Here is a 19978-nt window from a genome sequence, read left to right as displayed (position 1 = left end):
CTTAATTAAATTATACATCCAACTTCTAAAACTTTGCGATCGCCACAATTTCTATCAGCAGTTGCAATAGGCACTTGCCTAAGTACGTGACAGCATAATAATCTTCAATTCTTCGGCTCTTCATTTTCGCTAATTGTTTCGAGTCATAAAAAAGTGTGTTGCATTAATTTTTATCAGCTAATACTCGAGCAAAAATTGAAATCTTCTTGAAACATTGGAAATCGAAATCACATGTGATTGTATAAAAAAGGAACGAATGAATTCGGACCGTTGGTAAACACGATCGAACATATTATCAAACGCATATATCAACACAGTTGTCAACACAGCAGAACTCGAATAATAAAAGAAAATAGCAAACATATCAAAGACTTTTGTTAGTTCTATTGTATCGAGAAGACATGTGAGACATATTTTTTGATAAATGTGACTATCGACACATAACTTAATTGCATTTTGTGCTGGTAAGATTGTGTAACATTTTAAAACCAAATTACAATTCTCCTTAAGACTCTTGTGTATTCATCGTAGTTATTTGAAATATAAATTTATATCTATTAAAATATAAATAATACGAAAAATGAGAAATTTTATGCGTTATATTCTTACAAAATATATTGAAAAATATAAATATTATTTAATGTAATCACTCGTTTTTAACAATATCGATTAGAGAAATACGAAAAAAATTCCTTTTTAATAATTTTGTATTAATAAATTATGTACATATATTTTCAGGGAAAATGAACCTTATGAGAACTATATCAAAATTAAGAGCTTATTATTTACTAAAAAAATTTTTTTTAAATGTTGTCTTTTATATTATTTTTATATTATCAATGTAACTTCTTATGTAAATAATAAATCGTTTTCCTCGCAGAAATCCTTTCAAATCCAACATTATAGAAAAAAAGAAGTCCAAGCCTCTAGATATCAATAATTTTGCGAAGACGAAAAATCATCCCCCTCCATATCAAGATTTATTTTAGACTCCAAACGGCAACTTCTTCCTTCGAAATCAGTCACCGAGCGAACTTCATCTTTCATTAAGTAAGACAGAATACGATAGGTATTAGATTTCTCGATTGACAATTACTCGCGCGAAATAAATGTCGCATAATATATGGGATAATAAAATTTAATAGACCTATAAAGTGTTTTGCAAATAATATCTCAGATTAAATTAATAAGAAATTTTGTGTTTATATTGAATCTTTATACCACTAAATTGAAAACGTTCGTTACTCAGTCATATCTTTGTATTGAAGAGATTAGATTTTATAATCGTTTCTCTAATATCATAATACGTAAGGATCTTCATTAACAATCATATGCAAGATTAGATAAAAATCAAATTTGTCGATAAAAAGTTTTATAATATGATTGACAGATTCTGACACGCAGAACAGAGATATAGATTTACTGAAATAGTCACATATATATAAATGTAACTTGTTTTGTAATTAATAAATCGATATTTTTTTCCCAGAGAACCTACCCAATCGTATATTATGGAAGAAGAGAAGCACGAGACTCTGAATATCAACATTTCCAGCAAATCAGATGAGAAATCATCGCCTCCTGCCCCGTCAACGGATTCCCCTGGGTATTATATATCCGTCAATTAGAACTACAGCGAATATAACATCGTATTTTATGCGATAATAAAATTTAACATTTCAATGAGATGTTTAGAACACGATATCTAAGTTGTTACAATTTTTGAAAACTTTGTATTCTTTTATCGTTAAATTATAAAATGTCTATTACTATGTTTCGTATCATCTTAACGCGATTATCTATTTATTTTTTTTATTGACATCGTAATTTGAAGAGATTAGTCTGAAATGTACATTATTTACTTACAAGATTGAACAAATATCAAATTAAATCGTCGACTGATTTTTCGACTTTATGTTCCGACTCACAGAACAGCTAGACTTATTAAAATATAATCGTATACCAATGTAACTTGTTTTGTTATTAAAGATCTATGTCTTCTTCGCAGAGAACCTTCCCAATCTGAAATTATGGAAAAAAAGCAGCAAGAGCTTCTCCATGTCGACATTTCTGATGAATCAGATGAGACATCATTGTCTCCTCTCATGTCAACGGATTCTCCTGGGTATTATATATCCGTCGATTAGAAATACAGCGAATATAACATCGTATTTTATGCGATAATAAAATTTAATATTTCTATGAGATGTTTAGAACATGATGACTAAGTTGTTAAAATATTTGGAAATTTTGTATTCCTTTATCGCTAAATTAAGAATTGTTTATTACTATTTCGTATCATCTTAACGCGATTATTTATTTATTTCTTTTATTGACATCTTAATTTGAAGAGATTAGTCTGAAATGTACATTATTTACTTACAAGATTGAACAAATATCAAATTAATTCGTCGAATGAGTTTTTCGAATTTATGTTCCGACTCACAGAACAGCTATAGACTTATTAAAATATAATCGTATACCAATGTAACTTGTTTTGTTATTAACAGATCTATGTCTTCTTCGCAGAGAACCTTCTCAATCTGAAATTATGGAAGAAGTGCTGCAAAAGCTTCTCCATGTCGACATTTCTGACGAATCAGATGAGACATTATCGTTTCCTCCGATATCAACGGATTCTCCTGGGTATTATATATCCGTCGATTAAAAATACAGCGAATATAACTTCGTATTTTATGCGATAATAAAATTTAACATTTCTATGACATGTTTAGAATACGATATCTAAGTTGTTACAATTTTTGGAAACTTTGTATTCTTTTATCGCTAAATTATAAAATGTCTATTACTATGTTTTGTATCATCTTAACGTGATTATCTATTTATTTCTTTTATTGACATCGTAATTTGAAGAGATTAATCTGAAATGTACATTATTTACTTACAAGATTGAACAAATATTAAATTAAATCGTCGACTGATTTTTCGACTTTATGTTCCGACTCACAGAACAGTTAAAATATAATCGTAAACCAATGTAACTTATTCTGTTAATAACAGATCTATGTCTTCTTCGCAGAGAACCTCCCCAATCTGAAATTATGGAAAAAGAGCAGCAAGAGCTTCTCCATGTCGACAGTTCTGACGATTCAGATGAGACATTAACGTTTTCTCCGACATCAACGGATTCTCCTGGGTATTATATATCCGTCGATTAGAAATACAGCGAATATAACTTCGTATTTTATGCGATAATAAAATTTAATATTTCTATGAGATGTTTAGAACATGATGATTAAGTTGTTAAAATATTTGGAAATTTTGTATTCCTTTATCGTTAAATTAAGAATTGTTTATTACTATTTCGTATCATCTTAACGCGATTATTTATTTATTTCTTTTATTGACATCTTAATTTGAAGAGATTAGTCTGAAATGTACATTATTTACTTACAAGATTGAACAAATATCAAATTAATTCGTCGAATGAGTTTTTCGAATTTATGTTCCGACTCACAGAACAGCTATAGACTTATTAAAATATAATCGTATACCAATGTAACTTGTTTTGTTATTAACAGATCTATGTCTTCTTCGCAGAGAACCTTCTCAATCTGAAATTATGGAAGAAGAGCAGCAAAAGCTTCTCCATGTCGACATTTCTGGCAAATCAGATGAGATATCATCGTTTCCTCCGATGTCAACGGATTCCCCTGGGTATTATATATCCGTCGATTAGAACTACAGCGAATATAACATCGTATTTTGTGCTATAATAAAATTTAATATTTCTATGAGATGTTAAGAACATGATGACTAAGTTGTTAAAATATTTGGAAATTTTGTATTCCTTTATCGCTAAATTAAGAATTGCTTATTAATATTTCGTATCATCTTAACGCGATTATTTATTTATTTCTTTTATTGATTTCTTTTATCTTAATTTGAAGGGATTAGTCTGAAATGTACATTATTTACTTACAAGATTGAACAAATATCAAATTAATTCGTCGACTGAGTTTTTCGATTTTATGTTCCGACTCACAGAACAGCTATAGACTTATTAAAATATAATCGTATACCAATGCAACTTGTTTTGTTATTAACAGATCTATGTCTTCTTCGCAGAGAACCTTCCCAATCGTATATTATAAAAGAAGAGAAGCACGAGACTCCGAATATCGATACTTCCAGCAAATCAGATGAGAAATCATCGCCTCCTTCCATGTCAAAGGGTTCCGCTGGGTAATATATATTCCTCGATTAGAACTGCAACATCAAATATAACATCATATATATATATATATATATATATATATATATATATTTTACGCGAAAATAAAACCTAACATTTCTATGAGATATTTAGAACATAATATCTAAGTTGTTAAAATATTTGGAAACTTTGTATTCTTTTATCGCTAAATTAAGAATTGCTTATTACTATATTTCATATCATCTGAACGCAACTATTTATTTATTTCTTTTATTGACACCTTAATTTGATAGGTTTAATTTAAAATTTACATTATTTACTTACAAGATTGAATAAATATCAAATTAATTCGTCCACTGTGTTTCTCGCCTTTAAGTTCCGACTCGCCCAACAGCAATAGACTCAGTAAAACATAATTTTATAGCAATGTAACTTATTTTGTTATTAACAGATTTATATCTTCTTCGCAGTGAACTTTCCCAATCGTATATTATGGAAAAAGAGAAGCACGAGACTCCGAATGTCGACACTTCCAGCAAATTATATGAGAAGTCATCGCCTCCTGCCACAACATCAAAGGATTCCTTTGGGTATTATATATCCGTCGATTGGAACTGCATTGAATATAACATCGTATTTTATGCGATAATAAAACTTTACATTTCTATGAGATATTTAGAGCATGAAGTCTAATTTGTTAAAATATTTGGAAACTTTGTAATTTTTTATCACTAAATTAAGCATCGTTTATTATTTCGTATCATCTTAACGAAACTATTATTATTTATTTTTATTATTGACACCTTAATTGGATAGGTTCATTCTAAAATTTACATTATTTACTGACAAGATTGAATAAATATCAAATTAATACGTCCACTGTGTTTTTCGACTTTAAGTTCCGACTCGCCCAACAGCAACAGACTCAGTAAAATATAACATACAAATATACATTGTATAGCAATGTAACTTATTTTGTTATTAACAGATCTATGTCTTCTTCGCAGAGAATCTTCCCAATCCGAAATTATGGAAAAAGAGCAGCAAAAGCTTCACCATGTCGACATTTCTGGCGAATTAGATGAGAAATCATCGTCTCCTCCCATGTCAACTAGTTATGCTGGGTATTATATATTCCTCAATTAGATTTACATCGAATATAACATCGTATTTTATGCGATAATAAAATTGAACATTTTTATAAGATGTTTAGGACATAATATCTAAGTTGTTAAAATATTTGGAAACTTTGTATTCTTTTATTGCTAAATTATAAAATGTCTATTACTATGTTTTGTATCATCTTAACGTGATTATCTATTTATTTCTTTTATTGACATCGTAATTTGAAGAGATTAGTCTGAAATGTACATTATTTACTTACAAGATTGAACAAATATTAAATTAAATCGTCGACTGATTTTTCGACTTTATGTTCCGACTCACAGAACAGTTAAAATATAATCGTAAACCAATGTAACTTATTCTGTTAATAACAGATCTATGTCTTCTTCGCAGAGAACCTCCCCAATCTGAAATTATGGAAAAAGAGCAGCAAGAGCTTCTCCATGTCGACAGTTCTGACGATTCAGATGAGACATTAACGTTTTCTCCGACATCAACGGATTCTCCTGGGTATTATATATCCGTCGATTAGAAATACAGCGAATATAACTTCGTATTTTATGCGATAATAAAATTTAATATTTCTATGAGATGTTTAGAACATGATGATCAAGTTGTTAAAATATTTGGAAATTTTGTATTCCTTTATCGCTAAATTAAGAATTGTTTATTACTATTTCGTATCATCTTAACGCGATTATTTATTTATTTCTTTTATTGACATCTTAATTTGAAGAGATTAGTCTGAAATGTACATTATTTACTTACAAGATTGAACAAATATCAAATTAATTCGTCGAATGAGTTTTTCGAATTTATGTTCCGACTCACAGAACAGCTATAGACTTATTAAAATATAATCGTATACCAATGTAACTTGTTTTGTTATTAACAGATCTATGTCTTCTTCGCAGAGAACCTTCTCAATCTGAAATTATGGAAGAAGAGCAGCAAAAGCTTCTCCATGTCGACATTTCTGACGAATCAGATGAGACATTATTGTTTCCTCCGATATCAACGGATTCTCCTGGGTATTATATATCCGTCGATTAAAAATACAGCGAATATAACTTCGTATTTTATGCGATAATAAAATTTAACATTTCTATGACATGTTTAGAATACGATATCTAAGTTGTTAAAATATTTGGAAACTTTGTATTCTTTTATCGCTAAATTAAGAATTGCTTATTACTATATTTCATATCATCTGAACGCAACTATTTATTTATTTCTTTTATTGACACCTTAATTTGATAGGTTTAATTTAAAATTTACATTATTTACTTACAAGATTGAATAAATATCAAATTAATTCGTCCACTGTGTTTCTCGCCTTTAAGTTCCGACTCGCCCAACAGCAATAGACTCAGTAAAATATAATTTTATAACAATGTAATTATTACTTATTTTGTTATTAACAGATTTATATCTTCTTCGCAGTGAACTTTCCCAATCGTATATTATGGAAAAAGAGAAGCACGAGACTCCGAATGTCGACACTTCCAGCAAATTATATGAGAAGTCATCGCCTCCTGCCACAACATCAAAGGATTCCTTTGGGTATTATATATCCGTCGATTGGAACTGCATTGAATATAACATCGTATTTTATGCGATAATAAAACTTTACATTTCTATGAGATATTTAGAGCATGAAGTCTAATTTGTTAAAATATTTGGAAACTTTGTAATTTTTTATCGCTAAATTAAGCATCGTTTATTATTTCGTATCATCTTAACGAAACTATTATTATTTATTTTTTTTATTGACACCTTAATTGGATAGGTTCATTCTAAAATTTACATTATTTACTGACAAGATTGAATAAATATCAAATTAATACGTCCACTGTGTTTTTCGACTTTAAGTTCCGACTCACCAACAGCAACAGACTCAGTAAAATATAACATACAAATATACATTGTATAGCAATGTAACTTATTTTGTTATTAACAGATCTATGTCTTCTTCGCAGAGAATCTTCCCAATCCGAAATTATGGAAAAAGAGCAGCAAAAGCTTCACCATGTCGACATTTCTGGCGAATTAGATGAGAAATCATCGTCTCCTCCCATGTCAACTAGTTATGCTGGGTATTATATATTCCTCAATTAGATTTACATCGAATATAACATCGTATTTTATGCGATAATAAAATTGAACATTTCTATGAGATGTTTAGGACATAATATCTAAGTTGTTAAAATATTTGGAAACTTTGTATTCTTTTGTCGCTAAATTAAGAATCGTTTATTACTATATTTCGTATCATCTTAACGCGATTATTTATCTATTTCTTTTATTGACATCTTAATTTGAAAAGATTAGTCTGAAATTATTACATTATTTATTTACAAGATTGTACAAATATCAAATTAAATCGTCGACTATGTGTTTCTCGATTTTCTGACGCGCACAACAGTTATGGACTGATTAAAATATAGTATCGTATGTAACTTGTTTTGTTATTAACAGATCTATGTCTTCTTTGCAGAGTACCTTCCCAATCTGATATGAAAGGAGAGAAGCACAAGTCTCTAAACGATGATACTTCTACCGAATCAGATGAGAAATCTCTTGTCTTATGGAGACCGCTTGCTCCACCGATTCAGGATTTGGAGGAAAAATCGAGAATCTACAAATTGTTGTATGTATCAAATCCGATAGAATACAATAGGTATTATATTTTTCGAATAAAATTACTTAGAATTTAATATCTGATTATATGCGATTACGAAATTTATTATTTTCGTAATTAAATATTTCTTGCCTTAATAATTTTTTTAATTTTTCGATTGGATTAATAATTGTTTTGAAAATAACATTGTATTTGCCCATATTTATTTTCTTGTATTATTTATTATAATTTTCGAGTAAAGTTATTTTTGCAATTAATACAATTTCGAATAAAAATTTAAATTATTTGAGATATAGAAATGCAAAATAAAAATGTTATTTAAATAAATAATAGTATTTTCATCGATAATAAAATTTAAAAACATTTCCCAATAGAGAATAGAAAATTTGTACGTTGCATTTACTTAACTTAACATGGCGATCGGAGGTCTAACACAATTAATTAGGAAAGATATCACATATATTAACCAAACGCCTTTTTATTCCAAAGGATGAGACATGTATTCACAAGAGAATCACGTTTAATATTCAATTATAAACGCGAAAGAAGAAGCAGCTTACCGTCTACACCTATTCCGGAACTGTTGGCCATATGTCCTCCTCCTCCGGAATCAACCACTTCAGAATTATTAAATGTAATCGAGAAACCTAATACATCAAAGTCTGACATTAACCTAGACTCTCAATCTTCCAAAACATGTAGTTTTACGAAACAAGCAAAAATAAAAACGCCAAAAGATTCTACGAACGAGAGCAATGTAAGTAACGACAAATCCAAAAATATTTAGTATTTACCAAAAAAGAAGATAATATAAAATTTTGTAAGTTATCCTTATCCTTTTTTAAGAGCTCTACGGATGATGAACCGTATATCGATGAAGAGCAAAGTACGCATTCAGCAACACATACTGATGATGAACCGTATATCGATGCAGAGCAAAGTACCCATTCAGCAACACATACTAATGATGAACCGTATATCGATGCAGAGCAAAGTACGCATTCAGCAACACATACTGATGATGAACCGTATATCGATGCAGAGCAAAGTACCCATTCAGCAACACATACTAATGATGAACCGTATATCGATGCAGAGCAAAGTACGCATTCAGCAACACATACTGATGATGAACCGTATATCGATGCAGAGCAAAGTACGCATTCAGTAACACATACTGATGATGATATAAGAAATCTTGAGTTATTAGATAATCAAGAGAAGACTATTGAGGAATCGCCTCCTGAGTGTTCTGAGTGTAAGCATTTAAGGTTTCCTATCGATTCTACGAATGAGCAATTTAATTATCTTATGGATTCTACGGATAAACAATTGAAACGTCCTGTAGATCCAGAAAGATGCAAGCAATCAAGCAAGATGGGATACAAAATACAAGAAAAATAATTTGTTCTTTATTGAAAGCGTTTTTTATTTTCATTTCAGGTGCACTAATCCTGGTCGTATCACTTTTGTTTGTTGCACTAACCCTGATCGTATCATTTTCGATTGCTGCACTATTTTTTGCGTACTTATTTCCGTTTGATCCTCTTGGGCTTTCTCTAGGTCAGAATCTTGAGCACACTGATACTTTTACCTCTGTTATTGTCGAATTGGAAGAAAAGATACTAGATCATGATGAAACCATACAAGCTTTAGCTGAATATCTTCAGCAAGATACACCTCTTTTAAAAGTAGTAGCTCTCATCAATAATGCAAGCGTCGATAAATCATATACAATAGACATCATAAGAAACAAATTTGCCAGAAGAAGCGGAAACGAACGTGTAAGTTTGTATCCGAGCTTTACTGTTTTAGAAAATTTGAGCCTAAAAAGTTTTAAAGTGGTCATAGATTTTGTGAACATGTGTCAAAGAGTATATCCACGTGATCAGCAAGTTACCATATTAGCGGATTTTAAAATTGATGACGATTTGACACATATAGACTTAAATCGAGCTATAAACACACTTAAAGAAACTTTAATTAAAGCAAATATTAATTTCAAAATTCTTCTTTACAAACCTTTAAATGAAGAAGCTTTAGAAAAATACATTCAAAATATGGCAGAAAATATTGGAAAATCATTCTCTCAAATTCAGATCGATGATATTAAACGACATTTGATAGAAGGCAATTGCAAAAAAGCCTATGGTCATTGCTATGGTTAGTAGAAAATAAAAATTGTACATTGCTTTCAAGAAGATAAAACTGCAAAAATTATTGTGTATTGTGTCTGATAAATGTCCAATAAAAAACGGTATTTTTTCGTACATTTTTAAGGATTGCAATAATTTTAAGACTAGAAATAATTGAAAGTATTTTTTTATTTTTTATAAATTTCATATTGCGTTTATGCGTTGCTTAAATAGATTGCCATTGTTCATTATTCCTGTGTAGCTTTTGAGTAAAAAATAATTTTAATAACTAATAAGGTAGAATAAAACTCTTTCAATAAAGTCAACCTGGTATAAGTTATGTCAATGTGAACGCGTAAAGAAATTTTTATATACATTACTTTGATATTGTATTAAAAACGAGCGGTGATTTGTGCAAAAGATAATATGTGATGTATTGTTTAGTGTACGTTCAGCAAAACGCATATTCAGCGTGCTGTTACACTGTACGATTAAACAAACTCATATTGATCAGAGCTCCCAACATACGTAATATCTCGGACTTTGCTAAGTTGTATTTTGTAATAATATATGAATTTATGACGATTTATAAACGAGCGATCACAGTCATTGCGTATGTATAAACCTGTGTAATGACACGTAATGCTTAAACATTAAGCTTTACGGGCCGCTACGTTGTTACCATCGATCGTTTTTATACAATTGAAAAATTGACCGCTATTATAACTGTAAAATTATCTCTTATATATAATAATTATACAATTATAAATAACAATATCTCATGATTAGTTTGATATATATAAACGATGTATTTTTCTATACTATACAGATGAATCAATTGTGTTATATATTAAAATGCTTATTAAATATATGTGAAGAGAAATCATAATGTGTCAAACTTGGAAACTACACAGAATATCTACCTAGATCTGATAAATTTATTGTAACTAATAATAAGAGAAACAAATTATATGAAAGATGATTATTATATGTGTTCAGTGCTTTATATATATATATATATATATATATATATATATATATATATATAATAAATATATATTTTTAAATATATTATATATATATATATATATATATATAAAATATATTATAAATATATATTTTATATGTGTGCGTATGTGCGTGCGTGCGTGCGTGCGTGCGTGCGTGCGTGCGTGCGTGTGTGTGTGTGCGCGCGCCTTTATTACATTCTTATTTTAGAATACAAATTTTTGTTCAAAAGTGCATTGAATTACTTAATTCTTTTATTTACTTATTTAATTCTTTAAAACTATATATCGCTGAAATCTTTTATTTTTAATTTGTTATAATTATTATGCACATTTTAATGATGAAATTTAATTAGATTGCATGAAATTGCTGTTTGTACTTTTGTACTTTTATTTGTAATTTCTACTTATTTATATGAATGAATTATTAAAATAAAATTTCAATTATACGATAAGATGATGATATTTGCCTAAGAAAATACTTCTATAATTTTATTACTTCTCTAATTATTATTTCTATAATTATTACTTCTAATATATTAAAAACTTGCTAAATAGTAATTAATTTGATGTTAAAAGTTATACAAAATTACAAAATTTTAGATAATTAATTGTATAGTTAATAATAATTTAATATTAAATGCTGCAACTGATAAATGCAAAAATGATATAAATATTTTATGTAAATTATTTTATCTATATCAGCATTTATATATATGATTTTATTAAATATGATTTTGATTGTTTACATAAAAATAATTTTTATATATTTTATTTGTTTCTCTTTTACTTTACTCTTATGTATTGACTTAATGTTACGTTTGTTTAGAATAAATAGCGTATGTTGTTTATTTTTTATGTATACAGCAATAATCATAACTAATCAGAACTTCAGCTTGTTTATCTAGTTATTTATCATTTTTTTATGTTCGAATGATAATTATTTTTTAGCTCGACCGCATTTTTGTGCAAATATATCGTCCAATTAATTAGTAATCATAGGTTTTCCGCAAATGATAGTAAAATCGTTTTGACTGTATATATCTTACACACACATACACACAGAGACATTTACACACACAATATATACAATATATATTTGTCCTATCAATTTTTCGTTATAAAACTTACATGTAAAAACAATTAACTAATTTTTTTTAAATCATTTATTTCGATTTTTTAATATCATTTCTATTATAAAATTTATTTCTTTATAAAATTTCAACAAGATATTATTATGTCAGGTCCACATAGATATATTATATGCTAAATAGCCATCAAAGATGTAAAGAACAAAATCATCTGAATAGATAAAAATTAATGAAATATGTTGATAAAATTAAGATTGATGGAATGCAAATAATTAGAAAATTAATTAAGAATTAATTAAAAATTGGCAAATAAGAATTAGTAAGTCGCGGCAATTAGAGTGTAAGGAAGAATAAAAAAAACATTATCTTCTTTTTTTAGATATTATAGTATACTGTAGTGTAATGATTAAAATTATTCGAGAGAGTATGATCGCCAGATTATTGCGAGATGCAACATAATTGCATCTGCGTATCGTTTGCAAAATAATTTGTAAAATCTCACATATTAATTTTCAATATTTTTTAATGCATAATATTAATATCACGCTGAAGATGGATCTTCTTCTTTGCGTCTCTTGAAAAATAAAATAATCTTTTTATTTTTAGTATTTCAAAGAATTCAATTTTCGCATTTTTTAAAGTAATGTTTTTTGTAAACAAAATTATTATTAAAAATGTTGATTTCAGAAAATTAAGATTTAAAATTTTTAATTAAAATTTTTTATTAATTCTCTAAATTACAAGACAACTAATTTACAATACATATATTTTATTTCATATAAAGTTTGTATAAAAAATTATTAAACTATTATATTAAATGTAGTAATATTTGAACAATATGATCAGATGCAAATTTACAGTCGCTGAAGAACTTTTTTGAAATGTCCAATGTTTTATATATAAGAAGAAAACACACAAATAATTTTACAATGTTTTACAACGTAAATTATTTGTGTTCTCTTCTTGATAATTATTTTAACTACATTTATCTATGCAAAGACACATTTTTGTTATTATATTACGTCATATATTACTTGACAATTTAATTTATTGAACAATTTTTCATTTTCAAATTTTCGTAATACAAATTGAAATGAAGTTTATTTCTAACTATTAAATAAATATTAAAAGTTATACATTTTGTAAAAATTTTGTAAAAATTTGTTTAAAGCAATCTTAAATATACTATATCTTAAATATACCGCCGATTAAAATTTTCACAAGATTACTCAGAATGATCTTGATAACATATGTGAATATTATTGAAATCGGGAAGTTGTCCGTATAAGTAAATAATTATCCAATTTTTACATTATTATTTAGAATTAAACTATTATTTAGACTTAAAAAAGTACGTAATAGTAAAAATATGTAAAAGTAAGTAAGTAATTATTTTATGATATTACTCATAATTATTTTGCTTAACAAAGATTATTTCTTTTAAGTTTTTCAAAGGTGATCAAAATAAATATTTTTTATTTTAATATAATGTAATACAAAAAAAATTTATAATAAAAATTATCTTGCTTAATAAAAGATTATAATAAAAGTTGGCTTAAATTGAAAATAGTTATATTTATTTTATTTTCCCGAAAATAAGAACTGTACTTTTATTCCCAGACTATGTTATTTTCATCCAAAGTCCCTAGAATAAAAGTAACAATCAACGTACTTGCGAAAAACTATAGTATAGTAGTAACTATAGCTTTTTCAATATCTATCATTTGAGACTGAAACATAGGTATAATAATAGAACAATAAATGGAGTTTTTTAACATATAATCTTTTTTATCATGTCTCTAACGATAATTAATTAGACCTATAATAAAAAAATGTTACTTTTGTCTCGTACACATTATAAGTCTCTTATAATATTATTACACAATGCAAATGCTGATTCATTAAAATAATTTTACAAACGACAGAGACAGTTTGATGCTTTACTTACAAAACATAACGTACAAAATAATAAGAATAATAAAAATAATGCATTATCTTCAAAAAACGTTTTTAGTGCTAACAACTCCTATATCCAACTTGAAAATGTTTGCATTCACTATCATAACCAATAGCAAAATGGCATGCAAGTTTGCATCACCATAATAGGGACTTCTCTATTCCTAGGTATTCCTTCTGAATATCTCCTACTATATTTCTATTCGTATTACAAAGAATCCCCATCGTGTCGAGAAGAACGCTCCGCCTTCGCTCGCTAGCACCCATGAAACAAAGATTGTACCGTAAGCTAGAAGCATCGGAATCGAACCCGACTTAGTTGAGCTACGTTTCACTTTGTGATCGCAATTCGCAACATTCTTGAACATTATTTGTCTTTGTTTAACATTTAATGAACAAAGTTATTTTACAAGAGTATTGAGAGATCATCAAACAAAATATAGTCTTAACAGTGTTGCAAAAAGGAGGAACGAATGAACTCGGATTTTTGGTGAATACGACTGCTAGCACATGGTTTCAGTAGTACCATCACGTTAAAGAAAACAGCAAATATTGCGGTGAGTTTCAGTGATTTCGTTTAATTATTTCTAATATTTTTTCATAAAAACTTTTGACATATTTTTTCTTTTAACATGATTTTATAATAATCATAATTTAGTTGTATCCTATACTAACAAAATTTCGATTTCTTGACGTCCATATAATTCTATTACAATTTCTTTAATGCTCATGATTATATGTTTGCATCTCAAACAGGACAAAAGAGTACAATCACGTTTTTAAAAGAGAAAGAAGAAAATTAACGTCCTGATTATGCGTTTATTCGCAATTCGTTCATGATATAAAAAAAGAATTAATTGAATTTCACAAACGTTTCTATTATATTATTCTCCACTCATAAACAAATCGTAAATACGTATATATCACGAATTATTTGGCATTAGCGTAATAAATGTTTCGGAAATAAATTTTCTAATGCTTTTGAATAGTTTATATTTTTCTGGAAAGTTATTCTAAAACTAAAATTGATGATAAAACTTGATAGCAGAATTAAAAATAAATTTTTTTTATTAATAATAATTTCGAAACATAAAATACAGCAATTGTTACACAAAAAAATGATTAAAGGGTTATTAAGAAATTAACATAATTATATCTTTATTTGTATAATTATATCTTTATTTTATTAACATCACGATTTTGAAGCATCTTTGCTTTTGTTATTGTAAGCTATATTGGTTGTATACATTAAAAATAGATATAGGAAATATCAAATAAAATCTTTGATTAAAAATTCCTTAAATATATGCTACAGAAATGGATTAATTGTAAACAAAATGTAATCATATCATTACAACTTTTATGGATTATTATTAAAATCAATTTTCTTTCCATAAAAAAAATTTTTCAGATCCATTTCAATATTATAGAAAAATAATTTGATTGAATCTTCGATATTTCCAAATTAAACAAGAAATCTTTGCAGATATTTAGTTTCCATTCACAAAGCAAATTGAAGAGGTTTGCATAAATTTTTATATTTACGCAACTTAAATACAACCAGCTATCTGCAATTGAATTCGCTACTGGTGTTAAATCTTTCGATAAAAATTATTATGATTTTAATATCAATCATGTTAAAATTTACTAATTCTATTAACAAAGTCTATTTATTGGTTTTTAATAATTCATGCAAATAAAATTAAGAAGATTAGAATTATTTTATATTTGTCATTATTTGTCTATCATATTATAATTTGACTTATTTTTATTATTCAACATATTATATTAATTCATAGAGAGGAAGATGCTATGTGTAAAATATAAGATATCAAATCACATTAAGAATTATTTCATTTGTAGAATCTATCAGAAACTAAATAAGGTTATCGAATTTGCTAACACAAATCGACAAGAAAATATAATGATTTAACAATTCCGGAAAATCTTGGGAGCATCTTAATATCAACGGTTCACATTTGTACTTAAGTGTATAGAAAACTAAGTAAAATATATGAAAAATCTTACGTGCGATATCGATTATGAGACATCACTCACATTCACGGATTCAAAAGAATATATTCACATGATACATTATCCGCATCTACGAATTTAAGAGACAGCTACGATACGATATTATCTATATCCAGATCCAGCGGAAAAATATCACCTATATTATAATATAATATAATATATAATTATAATATAATATAATATAAATTATACTAATATATAATAAATTCACGACTATACTATATAATAAATTCATTGGAATCGATATCGACACAGTATATTTTTTATATAATACTATCCCTATTTACGGATTTAACTAGAATATTTATACAGTATCATCCACATTCATGAATATGACGAAACATCCACTGTATGAAACATCCACGGATTCAACGGAAAATATAATAACATCCACATCCATAGAAACGGATTCAACGGAAGATATAACAACATCTACATCCATAGAAACAGATTCAACGGAAGATATAACAACATCCACATCCATAGAAACGGATTCAACGGAAGATATAACATCCACATCCATAGAAACGGATTCAACGGAACATATAACAACATCCACATCCATAGAAACGGATTCAACGGAAGATACTAATGATACGAAATCATCCGCATCTACAAATTCAACAGATGATGACGACACTGCATCATTCACATTCATAAATTTCCATCCACACATTTCCGATGTGACATCTGCAGATAATCAAGCAGAAACTTTAAAAGTAGAGTTTGAAGAACTTAGAAGAAATGATGACAACTTACATAAATTCACTGAAATGGCAATTTTTAGAAATCATTATATGTTTCCAACTGTGCCGAACACTGTTCTGAGCAAGCAGAAGAATACATTAAAATCTGTCCTTAATCAGAAATCTTCCAAAACAAACGAGGATATTGCGATTTCTACGAAACAAAAGCTTGAAAAAAAAGATCATATAAGTAAAAACAAACATTGCAAGAAGCCTCAATCTCTTGTCTTATGGAGACCGCTTGCTCCACCGATTCAGGATTTGGAGGAAAAATCGAGAATCTACAAATTGTTGTATGTATCAAATCCGATAGAATACAATAGGTTTATATTTTTCGAATAAAATTACTTAAAATTTAATATCTGATTATATGCGATTACGAAATTTATTATTTTCGTAATTAAATATTTCTTGCCTTAATAATTTTTTTAATTTTTCGATTGGATTAAGAATTGTTTTGAAAATAACATTGTATTTGCGCATATTTATTTTCTTGTATTATTTATTATAATTTTCGAGTAAAGTTATTTTTGCAATTAATACAATTTCGAATAAAAATTTAAATTATTTGAGATATAGAAATGCGAAATACAAATATTATTTAAATAAATAATAGTATTTTCATCGATAATAAAATTTAAAAACATTTCCCAATAGAGAATAGAAAATTTGTACGTTGCATTTACTTAACTTAACATGGCGATCGGAGGTCTAACACAATTAATTAGGAAAGATATCACATATATTAACCAAAAGCCTTTTTATTCCAAAGGATGAAACATGTATTCACAAGAGAATCACGTTTAATATTCAATTATAAACGCGAAAGAAGAAGCAGCTTACCGTTTACACCTATTCCGAAACTGTTGGCCATATGTCCTCCTCCACCGGAATCAACCACTTCAGAATTATTAAATGTAATCGAGAAACCTAATACATCAAAGTCTGACATTAACCTAGACTCTCAATCTTCTAAAACATGTATTTTTACGAAACAAGCAAAAATAAAAACGCCAAAAGATTCTACGAACGAGAGCAATGTAAGTAACGACAAATCCAAAAATATTTAGTATTTACCAAAAAAGAAGATAATATAAAATTTTGTAAGTTATCCTTATCCTTTTTTAAGAGCTCTACGGATGATGAATCGTATATCGATACAGAGCAAAGTACGCATTCAGCAACACATACTGATGATGATATAAGAAATCTTGAGTTATCAGATAATGAAGAAGAGACTATCGAGGAATCGCCTCCTGAGTGTTCTGAGTGTAAGCATTTAAGGTTTCCTATCGATTCTACGAATGAGCAATTTAATCATCTTATGGATTCTACGGATAAACAATTGAAACGTAGATCCAGAAAGATGCAAGCAATCAAGCAAGATGGGATACAAAATACAAGAAAAATAATTTGTTCTTTATTGAAAACGTTTTTTATTTTCATTTCAGGTGCACTAATCCTGGTCGTATCACTTTTGTTTGTTGCACTAACCCTGATCGTATCATTTTCGATTACTGCACTATTTTTTGCGTACGTATTTCCGTTTGATCCTCTTGGGCTTTCTCTAGGTCAGAATCTTGAGCACACTGATACTTTTACCTCTGTTATTGTCGAAATGGAAGAAAAGATACTGATGAAACCATACAAGAAAAGATCATGATGAAACCATACAAGCTTTAGCTGAATATCTTCAGCAAGATACACCTCTTTTAAAAGTAGTAGCTCTCATCAATAATGCAAGCGTCGATAAATCATATACAATAGACATCATAAGAAACAAATTTGCCGGAAGAAGCGGAAACGAACGTGTAAGTTTGTATTCGAGCTTTACTGTTTTAGAAAATTTGAGCCTAAAAAGTTTCAAAGTGGTCATAGATTTTGTGAACATGTGTCAAAGAGTATATCCACGTGATCAGCAAGTTACCATATTAGCGGATTTTAAAATTGATGACGATTTGACACATATAGACTTAAATCGAGCTATAAACACACTTAAAGAAACTTTAATTAAAGCAAATATTAATTTCAAAATTCTTCTTTACAAACCTTTAAATGAAGAAGCTTTAGAAAAATACATTCAAAATATGGCAGAAAATATTGGAGAATCATTCTCTCAAATTCAGATCGATGATATTAAACGAGATTTGATAGAAGGCAATTGCAAAAAAGCCTATGGTCATTGCTATGGTTAGTAGAAAATAAAAATCGTACATTGCTTTCAAGAAGATAAAACTGCAAAAATTATTGTGTATTGTGTCTGATAAATGTCCAATAAAAAACGATATTTTTTCGTACATTTTTAAGGATTGCAATAATTTTAAGACTAGAAATAATTGAAAGTATTTTTTTATTCTTTATAAATTTCATATTGCGTTTATGCGTTGCTTAAATAGATTGCCATTGTTCATTATTCCTGTGTAGCTTTTGAATAAAAAATAATTTTAATAACTAATAAGGTAGAATAAAACTCTTTCAATAAAGTCAACCTGGTATAAGTTATGTCAATGTGAACGCGTAAAGAAATTTTTATATACATTACTTTGATATTGTATTAAAAACGACCGATGATTTGTGCAAAAGATAATATATGTGATATATTGTTTAGTGTACGTCCGGAAAAAAGGATATTTAGGGCATTGTTACACTGTACAATTAAACAAACTCTTATTGATTAGAGCTCCCGACATACGTAATATCTCGAATATTGCTAAGTTGTATTTTTTAATAATATATGGATTTATGACGTTTTGTAAACGAGTGATCACAGTCATTGCATATGTACGCACCGGCAGAAATCCCGCAGTGTCCCGATATATATGTATGTCGTCATACGCACACACGCGAAGCGCGTACGTACGTGAGCCAAGAATTTATTCTTCAAAATTTTATCTTCTTATATAATTTATTATTTAATTTAATAGAATGATTGTACCCCGGCCTTTGATGCACGCGGTTCAACTGTATTTCTCAAAGAAAGAAAAGAAAGGTATGTATATCGATATTAGTACATACGAGACACGTATAGAAACAGCGCGGGATACAGTGATCTTTTTTAAGGCAGAA

The 19978-nt window shown here is 28.0% G+C and overlaps 2 protein-coding genes across 9 annotated transcripts; both read left to right on the top strand.

The window, feature by feature from the left end:
- LOC105253557 (protein P200-like) lies at nt 1–10241 on the top strand. Of its 6 annotated transcripts, XM_025408185.1 has the most exons (18): nt 2–464; nt 881–1050; nt 1490–1606; nt 2009–2125; nt 2530–2646; nt 3041–3157; nt 3562–3678; nt 4090–4206; nt 4648–4767; nt 5185–5301; nt 5696–5812; nt 6217–6333; nt 6746–6865; nt 7282–7398; nt 7800–7952; nt 8433–8700; nt 8790–9201; nt 9387–10241. In XM_025408185.1, the coding sequence occupies exons 3-18, from the start codon at nt 1512–1514 to the stop codon at nt 10109–10111; spliced, it is 2946 nt and encodes a 981-aa protein (XP_025263970.1). In that variant the 5' UTR covers nt 2–464; nt 881–1050; nt 1490–1511; the 3' UTR covers nt 10112–10241. The 6 variants fall into 6 exon arrangements, with proteins under 6 accessions (XP_025263976.1, XP_025263970.1, XP_025263972.1 ...); XM_025408187.1 differs by lacking the exon at nt 6217–6333; XM_025408188.1 differs by lacking the exons at nt 2530–2646; nt 3041–3157 and having other exon boundaries at nt 3–464.
- A 4147-nt stretch (nt 10242–14388) lies between these two features.
- Nucleotides 14389–19209, top strand: LOC105255116 (flocculation protein FLO11). 3 transcript variants are annotated; one of them, XM_011264209.3, is made up of 5 exons: nt 14389–14689; nt 16479–17205; nt 17685–17952; nt 18042–18183; nt 18364–19209. In XM_011264209.3, exons 2-5 carry the CDS (start codon nt 16493–16495, stop codon nt 18573–18575), a joined length of 1335 nt encoding a protein of 444 aa, XP_011262511.3. In that variant the 5' UTR covers nt 14389–14689; nt 16479–16492; the 3' UTR covers nt 18576–19209. The 3 variants fall into 3 exon arrangements, with proteins under 3 accessions (XP_011262511.3, XP_025263993.1, XP_025263992.1); XM_025408208.1 differs by lacking the exon at nt 14389–14689 and adding an exon at nt 16014–16103; XM_025408207.1 differs by lacking the exon at nt 14389–14689 and adding an exon at nt 16014–16113.
- Nucleotides 19210–19978: the final 769 nt, after the last annotated feature.

Source organism: Camponotus floridanus, unplaced genomic scaffold, assembly GCF_003227725.1.
Source record: "Camponotus floridanus strain SB8 unplaced genomic scaffold, Cflo_v7.5 scaffold2, whole genome shotgun sequence".
Taxonomy (NCBI): Eukaryota; Metazoa; Arthropoda; class Insecta; order Hymenoptera; family Formicidae; genus Camponotus; species Camponotus floridanus.
This window is presented reverse-complemented; position numbering and strand designations above follow the sequence as displayed.